Below are 16,940 nucleotides of genomic sequence, written 5' to 3' on the forward strand. Positions count from 1 at the left end.
TCATAAAACATCCTCAGCATTGTCCGGCAGATGTTGAAGGACCTCAGCCTCCTCAAAAAGTAGAGACGGCTCTGGCCCTTCTTGTAGAGGGCTTCAGTGTTCTTAGCCCAGTTCAGTTTATTGTCAATGTACACCCCCAGGTACTTGTAGTCCTCCACAATGTCCACACTGACCCCCTGGATGGAAACAGGGGTCACCGGTGCCTTGGCCCTCCTCAGATCCACAACCAGCTCCTAAAGGAGTTGGATGTGCTATCTAAACATCGTGAAAGTATCAAAACGCACGGTCGCCAACTAAATCCACACAATCCATATTAGAAAACCGAGCCTCTAAACAAGCCGTTTGGACTTCCGTAACTTTGTGGCTTCACAAAGGTTCGCTCATTATCATTTTTGTAAGAAATAATAGACTAACAAACCCTGGGCAAGGGTTTGAAATTTCTTGAAATGAGCATAAAAAGTGACAGAAAATATGTTTTCCCACCACAAAAGGGTTATGTGAAAGAGACATGTCACACAACTATAAACAGGCAGTAGTTTGACATGTAAATAGCCTGGTGGAAAGTAAGGGTGTTTTGGTTAGGGTGGTTGATGGGCAGATACATTTGCCTTCAACTCCAATGACCAGGGTACAATTCCCAACTGATGCAAAAAAGCTAATCTTAACCCTAACCCTAATCAAAGTTGTTTTCATTGCCTAACCTTAACCTTAACCAAAACCAAAGTTGTTCTACTGGCCTATACTTAACCATTGGCTAACCTTTTCATGTGATGAACAGGTGAAAATGGTGTCCAATTCATGGTATTGCCACAAAATCCAATTTGTGATGGAGGAACGTAATCTTACACAATTCGTATATGCAACACGTAATCTGCATTTCAGAGTTTATGTCACTGAGCAGCTCCATGGGAACCAGTGTGAGTTGAGTGCCTTGCTCAAGGCCACTTCAGCGGTAGTTGTTGAGGGAAGGAAGAGAGTCTCTCATTCACTTTCATCACCTAGATTCGAACTGACGACCATCCAGTCACAAGCCCTCCTTCTCTAACCTAAAGGCTACCTACCACCACTCGCATTAGAAATTATATTGACAGTAGGTATATTTAAAACACCATATAGGTCTCATACAAGTCATGAAAAAACCTAGGTAGTCATTGTAACCATCAGTAGTCAAGTTGTGCTTAAAACGGCTATAGCAATATTTTATAATATGTCAGGTGTTATAATATATCAGGTGGACCAAACCGTTTCCATTATAGGAAATGACTGCAAATTACATCATAAATTGAGTCCTCTCTACACCCACATAGAGCTGTAAGAGAGACTCATTTAAACTTGTTTTTATGGGAAGGTATATTTTCTCATATAGACATAACTATTCTAAAGTCTGTTCATTTGTAATTGTATTGAAAAGACTATCTCCTTTTGTGCTTGTATTATCAATACATAATCAGTGGAATATACACCAAAATCAATAAATCTGTCTCGCCCTGCTTTCAGTGGCAAAGTTGAGGTCAGTCCCAAGTGAATTAAATCTCTTCAGGAAAGTTAATAGGAAAAAAAGATTCCTATTGAAGTTGGAAAAGCCTATTTAGAGATAAAAGGCACATTTTGCCATTTTTCAATAGGGATTGTATTTCATCGCCTGCATGGGAACGTAATTTCTTAAAGGCTCTCATACTCTCCATTTGGTTCAGAAATGTAAAAGGAGGAGAATGAATCTTTGTCTAACAGTCTCTAGGGGATTTTGCAGTTTTTCTGCTGTTACTGAGATGAAAAAGAATTAATTTTTTGGCAGCTTTTATGAAGAATTGCATTGTATTTTTTTATTCTTTCTGAATTAGTGTGAGGGAAAAGAATAAAGAGTCATAAAGAGTCAGAGAACAAAGTTGGCGGCGATGATGTGTGATGTGAGGGTGACATGTGTTTGCGATTTAATTGTTTCCAGTGTGTAATAAGCAAAAATGGGGATGATTTGTGAAAAATATTCCCAGTCCTCTTATTTTAAAGGAATTGAGGTATTTTCTATGGTGAGTGTACAATGATTTACCAAAATGCAGCAAACCCTTGTAATTTTTCTAGAATCAGTTTGCCAACCCTTAATCCTGTTAGCTGTAAACGACCGGTGTGTGTGTGTGTGTGTGTGTGTGTGTGTGTGTGTGTGTGTGTGTGTGTGTGTGTGTGTGTGTGTGCCTCTATGTGTGTATGTATGTGTTTGTGTTTGTACTTCCTATTTGTGCCTGAGGTGGAAACCTACAGGAGGAGAATTGTTATTTTATAATAATCTAATATTGTGTGTATGTGTCTGTCTGCCTGTAGGTGTTTCCCTGGCAGAAGCCTTAAAGGAGGAGAACGACTCCCTGCGCTGCCAGCTGGACGCCTACAGGAACGAGGTGGAGCTGCTGAAGCAGGAACAGGGCAAGAACCAGCCAATCAGGAGCGAGGAGGACAACACACACTCTCAGCAGCTCAGCTTCCTACAGCAGGCTCTGCAGGGCATGCAGAAGGTAACACATACACCCAAAAACACATACATACACACTGGGTTTAGACCGATATATCAGTTTGCAGATACATCAGGTCAATATTGGCCTTTTATTAAATATCGGATTATCAGCCAGTCATATTGTCCTCCAATATGTTGGAGGTTCCTCCCTAACCACAGCTGCATCAAAACAGTGAAATTTGATTTTCTTTGCACATTTTATCGATTCGTTCAGTTGTTCAATAATATTTTTGTAAATGAATTCTTCATTTAAAGGCCTAATGTATCGCAGCGTTTCCACTGCCATTGAAAATGTGGGGTGGGTTTTTGTCTGGGTTTCAATGGAGAGTTTTAGTGTCCCATGATGGTCTAAATGGTGTTTTAGAGGCTTTTCCTCCCTGACAAGAATTAAGTTATGGGGGGAACACTGACATTGAAAATGGCCAATTTTAAAGATATTGAATTTCAGGATAAAAATCTGCTTCAGTCACAAATATAAGTGTTGGTATCGGCCTTCAAAAACCAATTTTAGTCAATCCCTAATACACACACATACACACACATGCATGTCTACAAGAGCACACGAGCCATCATAAATGTTACAAATTGGCACCAAGACGAGACACTGAGATTGGAGTAATATCTTCCTCATAATGTCAGAAAGCCTTCTACAGAAGCCATTTCGAGCTCTAGGCCATTTTTAATAAAATATCCCCCTTGGTAACATTTAGCAATGCAATGGAAAAAGAAAACTCTTCCTCAGGCAGAAATCCACTTTTCTGATCACCTGCTGGGTTGTCAAACAGACCCAGCTTGCTGCTTCTATTCTTCATAACAAAGGGATGTCATAGAATGTATTATTTTCAAAGCAGATAATCTATTATCCGCTTCCACTTTATTTCAACATCGTGGAATTTAATTACCCTTACAAAACGCGCCCCCTGGCATGTGTACGAAAAGATTAGATGAGTTGATTAAAATAATATCTAGATGACAATTTGGACATCTTGTGCTTTTCCGGTGTGAAATTGTGTTGTTCTGTAGCCTTGCAAACTACCCTGAATTATTATCAGCAGATAAATTAATTTGGATCAGCTGATGTGTTAGACATCGCCAACTGCGCGATATATTTAAGCTGTCAAACTCACCTGTTCTTTCTCTGCTGCTGCTGCTGCCTGTGCATCTCACACCTGCCCTCCACCTCCAGCATCCACCTGTGGTCTCTTTCTTTATGGTTCCCCATGGGGGGAGCTGCATTGATCTCTCCCTGCTCTTACTTTTTTGGCTGGCTGTAAATTATGCTTTGCAGGGGGTGATTTGAAACAGAGCCTTGACGCCAAAATAAAATCTATATTTACATTTATTCTCAATTAAAATGCCCTATTCAGTACGTGAGTTGACTGACTGAAATGTGTTTATGCTGTCATGACGTGTCTGCGCTTTCACAACGCCACTTAGATGCTCTGTCAAGCAGAGAATGGATGTTACTCTAGGAGCCTAAAAAAACGATACATTGTGTTGATTTTAGCCTCTCATTAGTCCTTCTAATGTTTACATCTCTTTACAACAAGACATTATACAGAATGGCTAACCATGCTTTTCACTGTCTGTGAAAAGCAAATACTAAATATTGACACAATGAGGAAGGCATTTTGATTCCTCAGGCTTCTCTCTGCCTGCTTAGACACGCAGATCCCATTTACACCTGATATTAAATGTGATCTGTATCTGTCTTATCTGGATAAAGAAAAACGTGTGTTGATGCAAGGTGTAAACACATACAGCATGCATGGCAATCAGAATTTGATAGGATCTGCCATCATGGCAGATTCTGGCTCGCATTATGATTGGATCTCAGCGTTTTAGAGTGTGTGATTGCAATTCGCACAGTGCGTTCTCATAGTGAGGAAGTATCCGTCTACGGGATAGAAACGTCATAGCCACAGGTAAAAATGTCATCACTACGGCTCCCACTACACACAGCGGTTCTCAATCCTGGTCCTCAGAGCCAGAGCCTGCTGGTTTTCTGTTTTACCTGGTAGTTGATTTACTAGGTGCCTCCCATGGTCTCATTCAGTCCATGATTACACCAGGTGAATGTAATTAGATAGATATTAGGTAGAGTAGAAAACCAGCAGGGCTAGAGTTAGAAAACAACCTCTTCCATGGCAAACTAAGCCCTGGCTGCACAGTGGTATCACCTCTGTTGACCCTTGATCTGCCATGTTTGTCTTTGTTGACAGTAGGGGGTTTTCAGGTGACATAATTCACCCTCTGGCAGCGATAGTGGAGGTCCTCAGCTCTTGGGCAACATGGCTGTGAACAGCTGATTGCGTTTCTAAATGCAATCTTTGTCCGTCTCAACAGAACTGAATAGAAATGGTTAATTTATGTGCTGTTTTTGACAAGGAAATTATCGTTTCCCCATAGACAGAATGCAGACAATAATAGTGCATACTGTACAAATAGCAGGGCGTGACTGGATTGTTTATTATCCCAATAGCATATCCACATGCAGATAGCATTTTAATACCAGGGGTGCGTTCCATTTTGCCAAAATGCGCCTTCTCCTCCGTCCTCACGGCCTCGACTCCTCACTGGCTGAGCATCCAAAAATGAGCCACCATCATCAAGATCCAAATGGTTAAAAGACACTTGAAGGAGCCTTCAAGTCTCCTCGCCTCCATCCTCCAATGAGGCATGGCCAGAGGATCCTGAATGCAGAAATAATGACTGAAGATAATTTGTGTAGCTATTAAACCCAGCTCCATATTGTCAGAAATGTGTAGAAAAAATAACAGATAAAATTCACAGTTGTAAGTATAGCGTTGATCTTTCTTGTGAATTGTTTGTGTGGGTTGCCATGGAGTTTTCCTTCAGGGAGAATAAATTCTTACTAAACCTCATTAACAGCCTTTCATTGTCTATTTTGCACATTATGTTCTTACAGCTAGATCTATGGTGGTTTAGGGGTATAAAAAGAATCAAGCTTTGGTTCATTGCTGGCAAGATGTCAAACAGCTTACACGAGCATTGCCCAATCCAAGTCGCAAAAGCATAAAACTTCGCACAGACACACATCAGCTTAAGAAAAGTCTTTTAAGTGTTCTGCCTCCATGAAGTAGGCGAGTATCATTAGGGGCTGGCATAGAGGAATTACACATTAATCTTAACTTTGTGAAATGTTTCTATGTGGATAAAACTAGACAGCTGTCACCCGTGGAGGGGAAGGAGATGCTGTGTGCGAGGCGCTTCAAACGTCGCTTCAATGTGGCGCGTGCAAGGTTCGTTCGCTTCCTCTCCTCCTCGCCTCTTCTCCTCGTTTCCTCGTTATCAAACGGAACGCACACCTGGTGTAAACGAGGTCACAGATTATGCAGGGAGGCTCATTAGGCGCAGGTGTGCCTCGTTGACCAGCTGGACCGCTGCTGGCTCTCCGCCTCCTGACCAACGCTCAATCCCCACCTCACTTGCCACACACTGAACAAAATCACTGCAACGGCTCAGGGTCAAACTAGGGATCTTACAGTCACAAGCCTGCTTCAGATGAGGTTAGCTCCCTCTCCCTCTGCGGAAACTGTTGAAAAGGAGATCAGCATTGACGAAAAGTGGCTGACATTACCATCAATGGCTAACCGTTCTTCTTCTGTGTTTAGCAACTGCTGAAGATGAGGGAGGAGTTAAAAGAGCGGGAGGCGGAGCTTGGGAAGAGTATGGAGGACAAACAGCAGCTGAAGAACCAAATCCAGAACCTCAAGGCAGGACTGCAGAACCTGCAAACTGCACACACTCTACAGGTTAGAAGGGAACACACACACACACACACACACACACAGGTCCAGAGGATGTAGACACAGAGTCAAGAAAAGACTGTGTGTGTTCATGTTCATATGTTCCTGAGTGTGTTTAAATGGAAAGTCTAAATCTGACAAACTGGATTTTAAAGTGAAAACAATATCTGATTTGTGCTGCAGTCGGAGAGAAATGTGTGAAGAATATTAGAAAAATATTTCATCAGCCGCCGCAGCCTAGATTTTTATTGAAGATTTTAGTGCGTCTCTAAAGTGGTGTGTAATGATTTGTCCTTAAATTAACCCAAGGTAAATGAAAGAAGGGTGGAAGCTTGCCTGGAGGCACTGATAATGAACAGTCTAGAAAGATGTTTGAGGTATTAACCATACCTTGCAGGAAGAATATTGAAAAAGACAAGTCATTTGGAATACCTGAGAGACAGACGGGTCACTCCAATCCATTGAAAGAGGAAGTAGGGCATTTGGAGCCTATAGGTCGTTATTCAGCCGATAAAATAGAGGAACAGGGGAGGTCATTTAAATGTTTTAAGAAGGACCATTAAAGGGGAATTTGAAGAATTAGAAGTTAGACATTGTTATTTATATGTGACATTTCACACAATATTTGCGCACGTTAAGATCTCTCTCTCTCTCCCATTTCCGGAAACCAACACAATCTGTTGCCTTTTTATTCCTAGTTGTAATAGGCAATTATCAATGGGGAATGGCAGAGTCTTAGAAAAGCTGGCTTGTGACCAGAAGGTCACCAGTTTAAATGTCCATAATTTGTACTGGGAAAATTAATGAGTGAAGCTCTCCTCCTTCTTAACAGCTACTATCAAAGTGCCCTTGAGTAAGGCACTTTAGTGTTAAAACAGCAGAAGAGGTTATTCTGGGCAGCTTGAGCACACAGCAGCTTCGTTGCTGTGTGCTTGATAAACCTTCCATGGATTTAAAAAGGTGTTAACATGGGGAAAAAAGGTGTTAAAACAGACCGCAGTGTCCAGACAAAAAGATGTTAAGACGGAACAAATTGTCCTGAGGCATAAAGGAATAAAAACATTTTAACACTGAAACTCCTTGCCATTCCACTTCAAGAGAAGCATGCGTTTGTTGAATATGTAAAATACCACAGAGATGTGATTTAAATGCAAGTCACCTATTTGAATACAACAGAGATGTCATTGAAGTACAGGTGTGTTCCACTGCCACTGATGTTTGCATCGCTCGTTGGCCAATTTTGGCTCAGCATGGTAACAAGGAGGAGGGCTGACATGAGAATGAGCTTCAAGTTCAATCAGCCTTGTAATTGGATAATGAAAATACTAATATGCTACAGTCAAATGGTGCATGCTGCTGACTCTGGTGGCTTGTTTTCTGCTCTCAAGTCATCTTTTGATCAGCAGAGCTGCTCAACTTGGTCTGCTGTGAGCAGACTGAAGGTCGCTCAGCTGATCTGCTGACTGCAGATTTTTCAGTAAGAGGAGAATTAACCATTCTCAGCCAGACTGCTGCATGATGGCCATTCATTTAGATCAGCCAGAGTGACAGAGTTGTCAATATGCACTTTAATGGTGATGACTTTGATTAAAATGTCGCGCAGCACTGAAATGTGTCCCCACAAGAGTGATCCAGGGGAAATATGGTAATTAAATCCACACACAGGGGGGCACACATGAATCATGAGAGGCAGTCTCATTAAAAGGAGAAAGAGAAATCAATTTGCAGGGGGAGTTTCTCTGTAGATTAGTGGTTATTGTGGAGTGATTTGCCATGTTGAACAGATCTCCTCGTGCCATCGGTTGACCCTCACTAGCCCATCACTGTCCCTACTGTCACCAAATATTACTGGATCTACATTAGCTCAGGTCAGTGTGACTATTGACCTATCATCATGTCAACAACCTACTGTCTCTCAGTAAGATGAGATCTTTATTCGTTCTAGTTGGGAAATTGGATCATGCAGCAGCAAAAGTAATAGGATACAGCAAAGAAAACATAGAATAAAAGAAACAATATAACAATGTAACTATATAATAGAAACAATTCTATTATATAGCCAACAAGTCCAACATATAGTATATAAAGTAGACTGTATGAGTGGGAAGTATGAATGGATTTACTTACATTTGCTACTTACAATATTTCGTCTTCATGATGTTATTTCAACAGAAGCAGAATCACTTTATTCACCAAGGGCAATACAAGTATAGTGATTTGTCTTGCTGGGTTTGGTGCAGAAATATATGGCCGCCTTGCATGTAACTCAGCACACACTGGTAAATGGTACAGGACAGTGCAAGGTCTACAATAGACTGTGGACTATATATAATTTTGCAAACATTCAATCTCTATGTGCATTCAGGCAGCGTGGCGTACGCTGTGATTGCAGCTGTCAGCGTGGCCACACGTTTTTCTTATATTTTTCTTTGTGTATTAATATAATTATCATGTCAGTCCCACGGTACACTAAAGCCTCTGTCGGGATGTCATGTTTCATCATGCACCTATCAACATTCTCTATTGTCGCGTTATCACCAGCTTTCAAGGCTACTTTCACCGTTTTAAACAGGATTTCATGTATTTATGTTTTCTTTGAGTGCATGTGTCTTGTGGAAGCAACTCTGATTACATAAAACAATGACTTTCCACACGGCACTGCTGAGCAGGGCACAGATTTAATAACCAATTATTTTTGTTGCTATTCTGGGATAGGGAGCCATATATTCACGTAATCTATTTGACTTTGCTTTATCTAACTGTGCCTGTCTCCATCTCAAGAACATTAACAAAAAAGTCCCAGTGAAACTAGGCCTTGTTCGTGCTGCTCTTTGTGTGTGTGTGTGTGTGTGTGTTCACACGTGAGCGTGTGTGTGACAAAGTAAGAGAGCGAAAGTGAGAGAGAGAGAGAGAGGGATGGAGAGTTTTGGTGTGTCTGATTGCATTAGTGGGTGACTTGTTTCTCATTGACGTTTCCTCTCATTTTTCTAATTGACTCTAGCTGGAGACGTCAAAGCGAGATGACAGAGGGAGCGAGCAGAGTGCTAATCAAGTCAATGTAAGTGGAAAAAGTCTGAGCCCTCTCGACTCCTTGCTAAACGCTTTTCTTCCTCCTTCCTCCCCTTTCCTTATCTCCTCTTCTCTCCTGTCCTCTCCTCCTCTTTCCTTTCTTCTCCTCTCCTCCTCCCTCTCTCACCTCTTCCAGTGACATGACAGATCATTACAGGCCAATCCAGTTCACAGGGACTTTATTTGTCATTGAATAAATCACCCAGACACAACTGGGTTAGGAAATCACGGACCTGTGCCGCAGCATACAAAGACACATATACGTGTGCACACTCAAATACATATACATACACACACACACATACACACACACGCACACGCACAAATTCACTAGGCGAGATCTCGAAGGAAAGGCCACCGTGTCCTGATTAGACCAGGAAACACTCTTTAGAGGAGACCACCATGCAAAGCTTTGTAGAAACTTCAGTCATACAGGACACACATTATCTCTCTGTCTTTTTCTGTGACACACACACACACACACACACAAACACACACACACGTTTTCTGATAACCTCACTTCTACACATCAGCCAGTTAGAGTAAAGAGTAAACAGTAAACATCAGCCTGATCATTAGCAATGCTAACACTCTCAGATCTCTCTCTCTCTCTCTCTGTCTCTCTCTCGCTCACTCACTCACTCACACACTGTCTCTCTCTCTCTCTCTTGCTCACTCACTCACTCACTCACTTACACACTGTCTCTCTCACTCACTGTCTCTCTCTCTCTCTCTCTCTCTCTCTCTCTCTCTCTCTCTCTCTCTCTCTCTCTCTCTCTCTCTCTCTCTCTCTCTCTCTGTCACTTTGTTACTCCACTCCGTCAGAACTATAGCTGCTGGCTGAATTCTCTCTCCTTTATCTCTGCCCTTTATCTCTTTTTGTCCTGCTTTTTTTTATGTTTGTTTTCTATTTTTGTATTTACTCACAATCCAAACACTATTCACATGTGGATTGGCGAGTGCACTGGTGTACAAATGTGTGATAACTACCAACAACACGGTGCCCTGTGTTGGATTGATCAGCATCAGTATTGTTATACTGAAATATTGTGTGGGTGTTTTAAGCGTTTATCACCCCTGCAGTTTGACACCAAAGGGTTTTATGTATCGTCCCCCAGGATGCAACAGCATCATCGGTGGTGTCCTGCAGTCAGGAGAAGGATGGTCTTCCAGAGAAGAATCTCCCCAGTCCCGTCCACTCTGAGAGGGAAGCCCTGCTAGTTGGTACGGTGACACATTTCAATGGCATACAATACATTTACCTTTACATTTTAGGCATTTAGATAATGCACCTATCCAGAGTGACCTACATATTCTTAGCAGGTACTGGCACTTTACTTGAGTCATACTTTTACTCCACTGCATTTCAGAGGAAAATGTTGTACTTTTTACTCCACTACATTTATCTGAAGGCTCTAGTTACTAGTTACTTTGCAGAATAAGGTTTTACATGCAAAACATACAATAAGCTCATAAATATGTTTCAGTGTTTGAGTTTAAACTCCCCAACAGTATATGGAGTAGTTAGACGTATAACATTAAAATACTTATTACAGGTTAACGCATCAATAATTTAACACTCTGAAAGGCTCAGAATGACTTTTAATACTTAAGTACATTTTACTGGTAATACTTCTATACTTTTGCGTACAATTTTGAATGAAGGACTTTTACTTTTAATAAAGTATTTCTCCATCATGGTATTGCTACTTTTACCTAAATAAAGGATTTGCATACATTCCAACCAAAGACTACAGCAGGTGATTTCACTGGTTCACACACCTTCAACCAGAGAAGAGGAACTAACCAGTGAAATCACATGGTGTGGCCTCTGGTTGGGATGAAAACCTGCAGACTCTCAGCCTGAGACGCTGAGATTGCCCATCCCTGGTCTAACCAACAGGCCACTCTACCAATATCACTTCCAATGCAGTTTGAATTTTCTGATTTGATTCAATCGCTTTGAGGTACTAACAATGCATAATTATATGGCCATTAGAGCGAGAGAGAAGGAAGATGCGAAGAGAGAAAGAGACCACTTTACTCATTAGATTACGTAACACAGTGTGACTTTATGATAATGGAAAATATGGCGAACATCTTTCTCCCATGTGTATAATAATCTACATAATTTATAGTGGTAAACAAAGCCTTGTCCTATTTTGCTGCTTATTTTCCAGTGTACTGCATTTTCACATGTTAATTGTCAAGGACATTCTCTGGCTCAAAGCATGAAAGATAGAACTTGCTCTGTCTTATGGGGGAGTCAAAAGGATATATGATGATTTCGCCACAGTCTACCAAGCTCAGACGCAGCTTCTGTGTCTGTCAGTTTGGGTCTGCTTTTCCAGAGCTGGAAATGCCAATGTCCACTGTCTCTCATACCAGAGTGACTGTGTGATTGGCTTTACAGGTAGTTAGGTAGCCAATGGTGCGTGTCGTCTGTACGTGCCCACTCCGGTTGTTTGTTGAGGCAGAGACGGGCCGCGGTTGAGGATCCTGGCACATTTCTATGTCAGAATCACTCTTCTTGACGTCTTGTTTGATGCTGAATCGAAGTGAGCACCGCAGGAAAAAGGAACATTCGGCTCCTGAAGGAATTTGTTTCATTGAAAAACTAAGGGTTGCATCTCTCTTTGCCTTCTCTCTCCCTCCGCGCAGTGAATATAGATGAACACTTCAAATGAGCGGCAAACAGTTGCATAATCTCTGAACTGTTCTCCTCAAGAAAACTGAAAAACAATAGCATTCAAGATGAAAGTCGACTTTTTGTTTTTATAGTTGAGTTGCAAGGGCCTTTTTAGGGCATGTTATGTTTTTGAATAAGAATAAAACACTTTTAATGCTGAGAACCCAATTACCCCATAATGGGATGTAATGAATATTTTGCACAAACATCAAATCATGTATTATACATGATGTATTTCCCATTGTTGCCTCTTCAGTGTCTGAGCTTCAGCCAAACTTCTCATAGCATGCTTAGCCTATATAGCGCACACACACACACACACATATACACACACACACATACGCACACACTGATCAGATTATTTCAAGACCCCCATCTGTGTCTCAGCTGGTTGGTTAACAGTGCATATGTGTTTGTTTGCTACAAAGGCTCTTAGTGACCAGAGGTGGAGGGTTATCTCTCTCCCGGATGGCCGTATCAGTGAGTTGATAGACAGCTGAGGAGAGCTGGGGGAGAGTTTCAGTCGCACATGGCTTTGATGAGAGACAACAGCATCAAAGCCGTCATTAAACACTCCCTCTAATCTGGAGCCACAATATACAAGAGGCTCTTAACAGTACTGGGAGTCTGGGAAAAGACACTCAAAGCATCCTCACTCGTTTTACACTCAGCCAGGGGAGAAGAGAAGGAGTTAGATATACTGGGCTCTTGAATATTATGTTGGTTTGATGTCATGTTTGACAGAAGACAGAAAGTATGTGCCAGGATATGTCTCTGCATTTTGACAGTTTAATTAACATCTCTGCATGGCCTGTTTGTTCTACCGCAGGAATCATTTCAACATTCCTCCACGTCCATCCGTTTGGAGCCAGCATCGAGTACATCTGTTCCTACCTGCAGCGTTTGGACACCAAGGTAAAGGCACACAGGGACACACACACACATACACACGACCTAGACATAGTGACATAGATTAAATTTCCCTGCAGGGCTGACATATGGGCCTGCTGTATGCCAGGGTCCCGCTGCGCCATTTTAGATTCCTGGCACAGAAACAAGCCTCAACTGCAGGCTGGGGCCATCATCTACTTCAAGCTATTTTTTTTAACCTTTATTTATCCAAGGAAAGGTTTGCTGAGCACACATGCTCTTTGTCAGCAACACCCTGCTTCACATTCATCCAGTTACTCACATCACACCGGGTGTTGCCCTGTACAACCACAGCCCTCTATTGTTGGCTGCTGAACAACTCCACAGGAGCAGGTATTGGAGGGGGGTGGCATTCAGTTTCATCCCACCAAGTTTTCCCCAACTGATGCAAACTGGGATTCAAACTGCCGACCTTCTATGAGGCGATCCTCTGGTCAAAATCTTGCTTTGCTAAACTTTTAGGCACACATTAGCGAGAACACTTCTATACAGGTTTTTATACAAGTTTTTCTTCGTCCTGTTCATGCCTCTCTGTTTTCACACCCCTCCCCCGCTCTTGCAGTTATGGCTTTCTAATTTTCTTGCTAATCCTCACTTGTTGACAAATATATTCACGTTCTGCCTCTGTCTGCTACTGTCTGACACTACCAGTTTAGGCTGTTAGTCAGTCTGATTTCCCTGGACGACAGGACAAGTTATAGCTAAGCCTTTTTTTTTTATATAATGGAGCAGAGCTGTGTTATCACCATCTAGACTTAGAGAAAAACTGATCCTCTAAGGACATTTCCTGATTTCTAAATCTGCACTCATCTACCTTCTATCACTCATCTTACATAAAAATCTGAAGAGAGATTTTTGGCCTGTCTCACTGGCACCTCCACGAGGAGGCCATAGATATCAATTTGTTAAAACATCTATACACTTATGAACATTGTCACTTTTCTTACATATGCATACGGGGAGTGGAACATGGTGTTTTTTTTATCGCCATTTGGCTTCATCCTCCCACATCCGTTTGGGTGTGTGTGTTCTCATTTGTGTGTGTGTGTGTGTGTATGGTTGTCATATGTGCGAGCATGAGCGCGTGCAATTCTGAGTTTCTGTGTGTGTCTGTGTGCATCTGAGTTTTCTGGTGTGTCTGTTGCTCCCACACTGACTCTCCACAAAAACACATCAAACAGCCCACAGAGTTTTGTCAATAGTACTGGCTAGACTCCCCAACAACAAGCCCAATCCTCTCTGCTTATCTAGCGGCTCCACACACACGGCTCCATTGTCGGCGATGACACACCCGTCATATCTCCATGATGGACCTTAATGCATCCTGACATCAGCGCAGGGCTTGAACAATCTAGTTATTAATGCAAGACACTGTGGGTTGTCTACACCGGCTTATACAGTGGATCTTGGCACTGTCACCCAAGGCTTTCAATTTACTGATGATCCTCAGCCCACCCAGGTGGTGTGAGCTGGCTTAAATCCTGTCAAGTGGCTTATATTGTCTTGATGCTTGCCCTCGTCATCAGCTTTCAGTGGAGGTGTGAGTATTGTGAGAGTCTGAGAATAATGAGGATGAGGAGCAGAGGTGTGAGAACGGTGGAGGTGTGAGAAAATGTGAGTTTATCGGTGTTAATGCGTGTGGACTTCCTCTTTGTGTTGTGTCTAATCGTTGCCTGATCTGTGTGTGTGTCCAGATTAACCCTGGTGAGGTGGAGGCCCTGCTGTCTCGGCTGCCCTGCACCTTCAGACAGGAGCTGACGGGAGTGGGAGCCAGTCTGGAGAAACGCTGGAACTTCTGTGGCTTCCAGGGCATCAAGAGCACATAGACTCTACATGAGGCTGCTGGGACAAGGAAGAGGCCGCAGGCACACGGGACGACACAGGAGACACAGAAGGACAGTAGAGAGACATGGAGGGGACAGGATGAAGCCCACAACTATTGGAGACGGTGGACTATACTCGACCGAACGAGGGCACAGATGTTTCAGCATAGATCAGGGAGGAGGCAACAAATGTTACAAGAACATGTCAGGGACTCTGTGTGGGTGGCAGGGAGATAAATATACAGTTTTTGTGATGGCAGATTGATCGAAACGTCTCTATGGTGACAAAGAGGTAGATGTATCTATGGTGACAGACACATCATATCTCTCTCTCTCACTCTCTCTCTCCCCTTTTTTGTGTTTCTGTCTCATGGGATTCAACTAGAAGTCCCTTTTGGAGAGCCAATCTCAGCGCAGTCACAGGATTGGCTGTTTTTCTATACATGGGTGGTATTTTACATTCTGTGAGCCTACAGTTGGCTCATTGTGCTGTCAGGCCCAGAATAAAGGGCTACATAGGAAGGTCATCAGGGTCTACTTTCAACCTCTAACCCCTCTGGCTTCTCTTTTGCCTATTCTTGGATTTGTACAATCATGTAAATTAAATTAATATATTTCCTTACTTTCTGTATAGGCTATTAAATTAAATGTGCATACAAGACAGAGACAGTGATGAGGTTGATTTGTACTTTTTTTCCCACATACAGAAGATTCACATCTCTCAGTATTCAATTATGCTTCAATTTAATGCCCCATGATTGCACTGTCTGTTCTCAATGGACAATGCACAGCGAAGGGAGTAATCATGTCCAGACTGTATGTGCACCTAAAATGCTGCAACTATTAAAATGAAAAGAGGACAGACATACGTATATTTGCAGTTGTTGAATTGTCTGCCAGCTGTATTGCTAATTTGAATCAGCTGAATCTGACTATAATCATAGTAGCGATTTTGCTACCATTATTAATCAAAAGGGGAGACATGTTGGCTATGAGAGGATTTTCACATGGTGCCTTCCAGGTCTGGTTCATTTTACGAAGACAGACTATTTTCTTTGTTGTGATCGATTACTCAACGTTATTCCAAGTTAATTGAATGTGAATTACATTGACATCAACCTCTTCCGCTGCATTCATGCTATAGAAAGTATTATTTTATTTTCACGCAGTCACAGAAGAAAATTGTCTAGTACATTACTGTATTGTATTACTGTGTGAAAGGGAGCTTGCTTGTTTTTGTCAGTTGGCTCAAAGAAACAACTGAATGGTTCTCAGTGAGATTACCCATCAGCCACTGCGTCAAATAATGAGTGGCATATTTGTTGAAATGCTTTTGTGTTTGGTTCCCATTGCTATGCAGCAGAGGCCACACCTGCAAATGTATGCAGCACACTCACCTACAGGCAATTAGTAATTCAAGCACATGCTTTGAAATAACCCATGATGAACCGGCTGATATATTAATATCGGAAGAACAATTTTAAACACTTTTTCGTCTCAACGCTTCTTCTCCACTTTAAAGAGGCAGTTAAACCCGTCTAAAAATAGAGCGGCGGGTGAGACGTTGGCATACTAAACTGGTCCTCACAGGAGGTACCAGATGAAAGGAAATTACTTGACAAACCATCTGCTGTGGGCGGTGACTTTTTGGAGAATGCTGTTCATGTTTTATATCTGTCCAATTGTTTTCACTGCATCATCCCAGGTTCTTATACAGAATGGAATAAAAATGGCTGTTTATTCTGTAATGTACTGATGAGTACATGCTGTACTACATACATCTGCCATCAGCCAACCCTGTTCCCAAACCACCCAGAAGGTGAGCTTCTACTGCCATCTGTTGGAGGACTTACACTCACATCTCCACAACTGTCAGGCCTATTTGGCTCAATAAAGAATGACACAGTGCTAACGGTGTGTGATAGTACTTGACAAGGTGTCTCCACAGACCTGTTACCCTACCATCCATATACAGTAGGTATCAATGACTGATGGTGGGTGGACTATATCATACCAACATCTGATGGGATGCAGTCTAATGAAAAATGTTCACTCAGTTCACTCAAAGGGCTTTATTCACTCAATAACAGCTTGATTTAATTCCAATATCGCAATGCACAGTAAAAACTTCATACTAAGGTAATTTAACGTGTGTC

At 42.1% G+C, this 16,940-nt stretch overlaps 1 protein-coding gene across 1 annotated transcript in view; it reads left to right on the top strand.

The window, feature by feature from the left end:
* The window catches only part of LOC139658987 (ecto-NOX disulfide-thiol exchanger 2-like), a 71,294-nt gene extending 56,507 nt beyond the window's left edge, over positions 1–14,787 (top strand). The window contains exons 8-12 of the mRNA XM_071537190.1: positions 2,317–2,504; positions 6,139–6,240; positions 10,461–10,566; positions 12,861–12,946; positions 14,656–14,787. Of these exons, the coding sequence (XP_071393291.1) occupies positions 2,317–2,504; positions 6,139–6,240; positions 10,461–10,566; positions 12,861–12,946; positions 14,656–14,787 (614 nt within the window). The remainder of the gene's footprint in view (positions 1–2,316; positions 2,505–6,138; positions 6,241–10,460; positions 10,567–12,860; positions 12,947–14,655) is intronic.
* The last annotated feature ends 2,153 nt before the right edge of the window (positions 14,788–16,940 follow it).

Source organism: Centroberyx affinis, unplaced genomic scaffold (assembly GCF_046629955.1).
Source record: "Centroberyx affinis isolate AG114_WGS23_722 - 3 ecotype Tasmania unplaced genomic scaffold, CSIRO-AGI_Caff_v1 ptg002989l_1, whole genome shotgun sequence".
In the NCBI taxonomy this organism is placed as follows: domain Eukaryota; kingdom Metazoa; phylum Chordata; class Actinopteri; order Beryciformes; family Berycidae; genus Centroberyx; species Centroberyx affinis.